Genomic DNA, 10,313 nt, shown 5'->3' on the forward strand with positions numbered 1-10,313 from the left:
CCTGCAGGTTTTATAGATGTCCCTACTCGAAGTGCAGCTGATTCCAATTAACAGGCTCATTATCAGGTTTCTGCAGAGCTTGCTGATGAGCTGATCATGAATCAGCTGTGTTGAAGAAGGGAAGCATCCAAAACCTGCAGGACTGCGGCCGTCGAGGACCGGATCTCGCCACCCCTGCCATAAATCATATTGAGTGTTTTATTTACTAATTAATTCATTAAGAAAGCAGCGTACGTAAATAAATAAGAATACAAATAATTCATGAGTAAAAACAAAACAAAAAACGTGTATGGTATGAAGAAACAAGTCAAGTTGGTGCGTTGTTTTTCTTTTTTGTTTTAATTGGCACTTATGACACAAGAAAAAAGATAATGGTAGAAGAATCAACAATGTTTCGCTTATTCATACAAAGTATCAAAATGGATGTTTTGGCGTAACTGCTGTCAACTTCATTTAGGGCATTGTCATTTGTGTCAAATCAGAATTACATGTTCATGAAAATACATACTATTGTGCCGACAATTTTCACAACAAATGAAAGTAGTTATTCATTAAAACAGCATATATGCGCTCAGGGACTCAATGTAGATAGCTACCTCAAGCACGTCAAATTATTCATAATTGTAAATGATTATATTCTATGAGGAATCAATATTGTACGACCTGAAAGACCCATTTTCTGAGTTCCTCCATGACGAAATGTACTATCTGCTACTAAATGAGGCACTAAACAGCTGCCTATGAGTCGACCGAGTGTATTGATATCAGTACCTATGATATCCTCAATTGTTGAATTGTAAGAGACAAAAAAAGCAAAGGACCTAAAACACATTTCACAGGATAGCACATTGGATTCATGAAAATGCAAGTAACAGCAACAGAATGAGAGTGTGAGGAAACACAGGGAACTAAAGATTTACAGAAACACTGAGGTCAACTAAAATGGCTCAGCTAAGTTCCAGTATTTGTCGAAAAGTTCACAACAGCCTTTCTAATGATCTGTATAGCTCACAGCAACATTTTCATTGAACACATTGTAGCAACTTATTTTAAAAATACACATCAATGAATAATACTGTGCTTGTTGAAAAACCTGTTAACTTTCTCCATGAAGTGATTCGCAAAATTAAACAAAATAACAGCATAAAACTCTTGATTTGGGAAACATGCTGACTACACTTGAAATAATATGAAAGTTGAACAGTTTAAAAAAAAATGACTTGTTCAAGAATTTCTATCAAATGAAACAATTTTCTAGCTCTAAGGTTCATTTTACAGACATGCACCCATTCAACATAAAAGTTATAGCAAATAGATTGATAGAATAGTAATTTGTATTTTCTTTCTATCAGCACAAATTATGTTGTAACAACGTAATAAAGGGGAGCTGGAGAGCAGCTGGTATCTCCAGTGCTCTTTAACGTGTTACATATGTATCAACCAATGAATACTTTCTCATTATCTGGGTTTTGACTAGTTACAATTAATGGTATTGGTTAGGATTCAAATTTCAAACCCAACACAAGTGCAAATAAACGGAAATATACTATTCCCGTTCCGACTTAACCTTCCCCAGAAGGCTGCATAGTTGCATGTGCCAGCATTTTAATTTAAAATCAATGTAGTGTTCAGTTCCAAATGTTGCTTATTTTTCAGTGGCTTATACCTCATCGCAACTCTGACCTCACTTGCACTTGCTACCAGAGTGTATTCATGTGCCCTAAATGGATAAAACCTTTTATGCTAAGAGACAGCATGACATTTAACATGTTTTAGGAGCAGCTGTCACAATATTGGCCCAGAATTAAGCAGGATCGTCTTTGTGACATCACAAGTAAAGGTAAAGAAAAAAAATAAAAATAAAATCAATGTAACACCTTCACTCATTAATTGGGAATAATTACAAATATTGTAATTTAAGTTAGTAAAATAGAGACATCAGTTCACACCCATGCAGTCTTTGTCCATGTTTTAATTTATAAAATAATAATATTGGATTTTTTTTGGTTTTGAAACAAGCTGGTCTAAATTTACTATTGGCAGGTGCAACTTGCATGTTTTGTCTCCTTGCTACTGTGACTAATAAAAGGACAAAACAAGTCAAATGGCCACATAACATTGAGAATTGAAACCGATTGAAACAGGAAGGAATGCAAATTTCAACTGTGAATTTACTCTTCTATGTAAGGCACTTTGAGCAGGGCTGTGTGGATTATACAGAACGCAAAAGTCACAGATTCACAATCTTTTGGAGAGTTTAAAAAAAAATAAAAATACTAGTACTAAACAGAGGAATTATGGCAAGATGAGATAAGCTTAAAGACATCTTAATTTTGGCCTTTTGACGTTGCGTTGATGTTTCTGCAAGTAGCCAGTGGCCACTCTCCAAGACGAATAGTACATAAATTCACAGCAATTGTCATCAATCATGAGGGTGCTCGGGAATGTTCACCCTCCTCTTAAGTAACTTCATTACCCAGAGCTCTGGTCAACAGATCAGCATGGAAGGTCATTATTCCAGTGACCAACTGAATGAAGACTGTCCACATTAATAAATAAATACATGTCATGACACACGAAATGACAGAACAAAAGGAAAGGAGTGCTCCATCATGTTTAAGATCAGGATGAGCAGATGAACTGAGAGATGAAAAAGATGATGATGATGTGGGAAAACATCACAGAACAGAATGCTATGCAAAGTTTATCCATCCAAGTTCAGGGATTATCATTTTTTATTTATTCTACAGTCTTGCTGGCAGCAGGTACTTTCTTAAAGTTTACTGGTTGACAAGGTTTTTGGCCCATCAGGTTTGTTTGTCGAGTTTCTTTCTGGGGGGTAGGAATACCTACAGTATTTGGCTTTTTAACAGTCACACCATTAAGTCACATTTCAGCCATTGTACTGCTGCTGATAGCGTCTGTTCAACTCCCGTAGTTCCTTTTCCCGAACGCGACGAGCTTTGTTGGATTTGGTTGAGCGACTGGAGCGTGTGGACTGGGCCGACTTGGTGCTGTGGCAGCGAGATGACGCCCGCTTCAGCAGGTTCTGAGATATACAGCGTTGGAGGTTCTTCATGGAGGAGGCAGCAGCCATGCTGACGATCCAGGGGTGCTTGAGAGCCTGGCCGGCAGTCAGCCGCATGCTAGGGTCCACTGTTAGAATCCGTTCCACAAAGTCTTTGGCAAGGTTAGACACATTGGGCCACGGCTGGGGAAAGAAGACAGACGCCATTACCTGAACTGAAACTGAACTCATATGTGGCTAAAAGCAACAAATATACGCGGAACATAAATGCGTGAGGGGGCAAGACAGCTGACCGGCTAGCACATCCGCCTCACAGTTCTGCAGTTGGGGGTTTGAATCCAGGCTCTAAACTCTTCTCTCTGGAGATTCTGGTTTCTTCTAACATTCCAAAAACATTTCTTAGATTGATAGAAGACTCTAAACTGTCTGAAGAAGTGAGTGTGAATGGTGGTTTGTCTATATGTGGCCTACGATTGGCTGGTGACCAGTTCAGGGTGTACCCTGCCTCTCAAGCTGATTTTGGTGCTCAGACAGGCACTAGCTCACCCGTGAGTTGAAATAAGTTATTTATTTATTTTTTTTCTCCTGTGACCCTACAAACATTGTGCTCATAAGTTCACATACACAGTAAATTTTGTAGAGTAAATTTTACTCTGGAAAATATTATATTCAGTCCCAGTCTAAACAGAGTAAACGTTTGTAAACGTGCAAATTTGTGTCTTTGCAAAGCTAGAAACGTTTAATCCACCCTTTTTTTTTTTTTTTTTTTTAAACAGCATTGAAAAATTATTTTTAGTATTTTCTGCGGGCCGCCAAAAAATGTATGGCGGGCCACAAATGGCCCCCGGGCCGTAGTTTGGACACCACTGATTTAGAGGGACCAGTCTGTCAATTTCAAAGATAGCAAACTGAAACATATCAATACACATCAGTGGCAGAACTACATGTTAGGCGGGAGTCAGGCTGGGCCCAAGTCAAAATGCCAGGGCTGATTTTGTTATGCCAGTCCAGCCCTGGTTGAATGGTGATATACATATAGTCATGCGCTTAAGTTGACATACCCCTAGGGTGGAGATCGGGATGTATCTCCCAACTGTCTATTTGTTAAGGAAAAACAAATGCTTTTCACTGACAAGAGACTAATAATTTGGCGACACCTCACCTCTCCAGAGAAGCTGTACTTCCCCTTGAGGATCTGCCGGTACAGTCTCATACGGTTGTCATCTTCAAAGGGCATGGTTCCACTCAGCAGGATGTATGAGATCACCCCCAGTGCCCACATGTCGACGGCATTCGTGTAGGGTTTCCTCACCAAGATCTCAGGGGCAATGTACTCAGGCGTGCCGCACGTGGTCTTCATCAGACACTCGTCTCCCTTCTTTCTGCTGTTGGCCAAACCGAAATCGGTGATGATGATCTTCGAGTCGGCGCCGGGGTGGTAGTACAGCAGGTTTTCTGGCTTCAGGTCACGGTGCGTGATCCCCAATGTGTGGAGATACTTGACGCCGTCCAACACCATCTGCAGCACCCGGGTGGCATCTCGCTCCGTGAAGGAGCCGCGAGCAATGATGCGGTCAAATAGCTCACCTCCGGTGGCCAGCTCCATCACCATGTAAACGCGCTCGGTCGTCTCGAACACCTCCATTAGCTGGATTATATTAGTGTGGCGAACCCGTCGAAGAACGCACAGCTCGGACTCGCAAACCTCCCTTCCCTCCCTGTACCGGGTCTCAATCATCTTTATGGCATACGGCTGTCGAGTGCTCTTGTGCTCCACGCGGACAACCCGGCTAAAACTCCCTCGACCTATCAAAGCTTTGATGTCATACTTGGCTGTGACTCGTGGGTCAAACTTGGCTCGATATTTGGCCACCTTTTTCCGTTGAGGGTCTGACACCTCAGATGGAGTTTTAGGATTTTGTGGGGAGGTGATAGGAGTGGAACCTTGTGCCTGAGGAAGAGATGGGGAGGTGGAGCCTGCCTTGTCGCCTCCCCCTGCTCCGGCCTCACCAGTTTTGCTAGCCGTACCATCTCCTCGAATGAAGTGCTTATAGATGTCTGTTTGACGGGGTGGATCCACCTGGAAAGAAAATATAGTGAAATATAAAATATAGTGTAGAGTCAGTCCCACATTAAACATACACAGACATACACAATACATTAAGATTGAGATTTAAAAAAAAAAAAAAACACGAAACCATCTGAGCCATATGAATGATATGTATTTAGGTATGGCCCTCGTCAGTGAGTAATTACTTCAGCAGAATTAAAATGTGTGTTTTCTGAAGCCCATCCATTTACAAGGTAGATGAATCCCATTTAATTAAGGCAAACATGGTACTGTTAAGAATGGCAAATTCACAGATTTTTGGGGTAACATATCTTCTGATATTTTATATAGTTTTGTGCTCATCTGCTCAGGCCAAAGCAGTCTCAATATAACTATTATTTTGGTACCATCTTCATGTCAAAGAGCTATGTTAAAGTGCGTTGAGGTTTAGGTTGTGCGTTGCTGCTATTGTGTGGCATCTTTGTGCCAAGGAACTTTACAGGAGGGCTCAGGACTCTCCCTGAATGGCAGGGGACTCCTGTAATAGAGGGTGATCAGGCCCAAAACCTTCTGTGAATGGCAAAAATCCGCAAGTAAGTTGTAACTGATGCCCTCTTAAAAATGTTCATACTTAACTTGAAATGCCACATGGCAGCAGAGCACGTTAATTGTCTATATTTGGCAACATTCCTTGTCACCAAGATGCCACAAGTTGGCAGCCACGCATCAATTTTGTCAAGATGAAGCGCTTAAACTTACACTGACATAGTTCCTTCTTGGCACCTGATAATGCCAAAAGACGGTTCCGATGTAAAAACTGTCTTGATTTTTGGCCTGAGCAGAAAAATCTGTGACTGCCAATCTACACGTATGCAGGCCTTTACTGTAATGTGCATAATGTCTGCATCACCCTCAACTGCCATTGTTACATGTAATGTGAGTAATAATCCCGTCACACAACATTCTTTTGTGTGTTTTATGAGTGTGCTAGACTGAATCTATAATGAATGACCATTTAATAATTCATCAAAGTCTGAATGGCTCAATTTATGCCAGTTTAAATATCATCACACCGTCAGAGGCGCTTTCAAGTTCTGACAATTGAAATGGAGTCTATAATAATGATTTATTAAACCATCCTTGTTATTCACAATTGAATTTCAGCATGGTTGATAATGGTGATAATGAACATTGTTTTAATTGCACTAGATGTGACAACATGGTTACAATTATAAATGAACTTGAGAACAGTTAGTAATACTGTGCCAAGTTAAAAAAAAAAAACTAATAACATATTCTACCTTTTCAAATACAATACTGACAGAGTATGGATAAGATTAATAATCGAACTATTGATCTCATTTAGCCCGTTGTGTGTGTACAAATCGTGCTTACAGTGATATAGAGTGCAACTGTAGTTTGCCTTTTAAAGATGGCAAAATGGGAAGTTCACTTTGGAGAGATATCGCTTTAAAAATAATGTATACAATTCATGAACAATTTTCCCCACAGTTAATCAAATACATTTGGTCAACAGCCCATCTTAATAATAATGCTTGCTCGTGTTCATTATTAATTAACAGTATTTACCATGGTTATTTTTTAGTCGTCTCATCAACAAAAGCAAAAAAATATTAGAACACTACTCATTACAATGCAACTAGTGCAAAATGAAACTAATGAATGAAACTAATGTGCGATCATTACAATTATTTGAAAATAATACGCCAACATTACAATCATTTAGTGTTAGTTATGGAGTTTAAACAATGTCTTTTACTGACCTTTTTGACCAGGTCCAACTGAACATCCCCTGGAGGCTCAGGGAGGACCTTACTGTTCCTGCACCCCATCACATAACTCGGGGACTCAGCCCAGCCAGCCACGCAGGCCACCAGGAGCCCTGCTTCATCACAGCATCAGCCGACTCAACGTCGTCCAAGCTGTGCCCCGATTCAGACAGAAGGTTCATGAATCAAGCTGGAATCCCAACCAGCTGGCATCAGCAGTCACTGATCTTGAATGCATGTGATCCATCCACTGATGCAGAATGTTCAAGATCTCATCGCCGCAAAATCATAAACATGTTGGATCTCTCCTCCCTCCAGCAAATATGCTATTACTCCATGTCACTATCTATCGCTTTTGTTGCAATATCTGCACCGTCATTTTGCCTGAAGATTAGATCTGACATCCATGTCAGGCAACCTAATAGTTTGAGTACTTCAGATCAAATTACAATGGTTAGCAGGAAGGCTTTGGACACAAAATTCACTGCAGCATCCAACCTTAAACCAGCTAAGTTGCCTTTAGGACATCTGCAAAATTTGCTAGGAGTTTCCACTGAGAAAGTATTCATTACTTTACTCCATTGGAAGATGCCGCAAGGTCAACATCAGTATCTTCAAATGAAAAGCGGCAGAAGTGAAGGTGGACACTGCAACATAGAACATAATACTGTGGTTAACAACACAACATGAGTATCAATTCTATGACATTTAGCAACAAGCTGTTTATGCTTGTATTACTTGTATTGTATAGACACTACTATATTTTCTTAAATTAAAACTATACAGAAGAACATGATTGTGGAATCCTTTTGTTAAGGGGAGGGTGAATGTATATCAACCCTCTCGGACCGCTCCATACAATTTTTCTACGTAGAATAAATTACATTTTGATGTGAATTATATTCTACAAGTGTAAACCACATTATCCCCAAACATTGTCACGTGTTCATTTGTGAGAGGTAGTCCCAAATTGTGTTTAAACTGGCCAGCCAGGCCCTTCTGATGCTCAACTTGCCGCAAGAAAAGACAAAAACCGAAACACAAGTACTTTTCATAGAATTAGTCAATGTAGCATACATAGTTCAGGCGTCAGCATATAAACGTGACGTCACATTACAACCAAAAGTTGAATTCTCACCTTATTCGTGCTGAAGAGCGATGGCGAAACTGAGCATGCTAACTAGCATGCTAGCAGCAGGGCAGGACTCCCAAATTTGCCAAATCCAGCCTCCTCACCCCACTATCACTCAGCTGGCCTCTCCATTTTCAACTCGCAAACTTTTTTTTTTTTTTAATCTTCAAGATAAAAGTGTCAAACCTCCTCAACACTGAGAACGACGGTCTGACTCAAATCTGCGTTTGATAGTGCCCTTCGTATACGTTGTCAAGTTTAAAGTTATCATAGACCTTGAAAACTTTCCTCGTCGGATGTTTTTCTGGTCGGTGTTTGTCGAGCAGGACCACCTTCTCCAAGCAAGAATACAACCAAACGCACTCACTGGATTTTTCCGCTTTATGTTTTCAAAATAAAGCATTGGTTGGTGAGTTCGGTAAGGCAGAGATGACAAATTCCTACAACTTCTATAAGTACAGATATAATTTTTTGTGTCAAACTCAAATGTCTATAATCACACTCACTATGATTGCTGTCTGCATTTTTGGGATCCACACTCACTTTTTAACATTAATAACTCTTTGCTTTATTCCTTCGCGTCATCCAGTTGTGAATCTAAATTTGTGTTATCCTTCAGCATGTCCATTGACAGTCGACCATCACCTCTACCTGACTGCAGCTTGCTGTAAAGCTGTAAATCTTGTTCTTGGATGTGTCACATCACTTAATCTGTTTTGTATTGTTATATTAAAACATTTTTACATAAAAGTAGAAAATAGTTTTAATGCTGGTAATACATTGACCATTTTAGTGAATAAATGTTTGTAGTGGAAGTAACTGTAACTACATACCAGTAGCAGTGGACAAGCAGTGGACATAACGAGGAAAAGCTCTGTTGAATGTGAAAGGGCCCAAATTATGTGATTTTATTTATTTATTTATTTATTTATTTATTTATTTTAATCATGGGACACAAATCTCGGTGACGTTCATGGTGCAAATGAGACACTTTTGTTCATGAATGGTATGTACGTCAGGACAAGACAGACACAAATAAACACCTTTACAAGACAGGTATCCTTCCAAAAGTCCTTTTGCACAAACTCCATGTCGCAACCAGAGGACTTTATGAGTCGAACAATGCTTTTATTTTGAAGACGAGCCACTCAATTTCCGTGCTGAGATTATTCGCTCATCGTCAGCGTGACAGGACTCCTCTACCTCCCAACTTCTTTTGTAGAGACGTGACGACCTCCCTCGGGTTGGCTCGACCCCGCGAAGTCTTCTCCGTCACTTCCTGGATACAGGGGAAAGTCTTTGCCAAAAGTGCTGACTTCTGTCTTGGAAAAGTACTAGAAATCCGAAAAGCAAGTCATCCTCGTCACGTCAAAGTTCAGGTTGGCGCAAGATGATGTTCTCCTGACCCCTGTTCGATAAAATCCAGCCTCAATTAACACCATCTGACAGAATGTATTGGTGATGTTGCAGTTCTGTCCAGAGCTGTAGCAAGCATCTGAGTGAAATCTAAACGATATGGAACTAATAAGAAAACGATTTTCCCCTCCTTATGTGGTGCGGGTCGCAATGTATAACCCCCTGATGGTCCATGGGCTTTTTTTCTGGCCTCAACTCGGCCTCTCAATTCAGTGCATATATGAGGAGGTATCACTTTTTTCTAAATAGTCACGTTTCACATTTTAATTTAACCCAGACCCTGACACAAAGACCTCAATGTAGGTCTCAGTCTCAAAATGTGCAAAAAAAAAATGCTTACCCTGCATATTTGGCTTTAAATATTAGGCTGTTCAAATATTTTTACTTGGTGGGGATGTTTGATATTGTTTTTTGTTTTTTTTTCCCCAGACTGATACGAGTACTCAACTTTTGAGTAGTCACCAATACCACTAGTAAATAATATTCCGCCAAAAATTAGGGTTCAAAATGTAATTTGTCGTGTAACCAACATGAAAAACAAAGAGTTGTCTTTGAATGGAAAAACAAGTAATACTGAGACATCTAATATGTTTGCTCAATGTTTTGTGACAAATAATGCTATCTTCTTAACTGTGTTCCAGATCTATTTATAAATACATAGCAAACACATTTTTGATCTCAAACAAAAATATATAAGGTCTCCAGCGATATGAAGGAATTGGCCTCATTGTTCCAATAATTTTGGAGAGGACTTGATGTTTTAATGTGCTAGTTACTGAAATGGTTGCTTACAATTTAGAAGAAGAAAAAAAAAAAAAAATATATATATATATATATATATATATATATTCTGTTGTTACCACAGAACAGCAAAACATTAGTTAATATAGGGGGGAA

General features: G+C 39.7%; 1 protein-coding gene across 1 annotated transcript; it reads right to left on the reverse strand.

The window, feature by feature from the left end:
• Positions 1-320: 320 nt before the first annotated feature.
• On the reverse strand, positions 321-8,340 carry pskh1 (protein serine kinase H1). Its single transcript, XM_077516467.1, has 4 exons — positions 8,007-8,340; positions 6,863-7,515; positions 4,191-5,108; positions 321-3,211 (listed from the first exon to the last, which is right to left on the reverse strand). Exons 2-4 carry the CDS (start codon positions 6,929-6,931, stop codon positions 2,894-2,896), a joined length of 1,305 nt encoding a protein of 434 aa, XP_077372593.1. The 5' UTR covers positions 6,932-7,515; positions 8,007-8,340; the 3' UTR covers positions 321-2,893.
• Positions 8,341-10,313: the final 1,973 nt, after the last annotated feature.

This window comes from Festucalex cinctus, chromosome 3, assembly GCF_051991245.1.
Source record: "Festucalex cinctus isolate MCC-2025b chromosome 3, RoL_Fcin_1.0, whole genome shotgun sequence".
Lineage (NCBI taxonomy): Eukaryota > Metazoa > Chordata > Actinopteri > Syngnathiformes > Syngnathidae > Festucalex > Festucalex cinctus.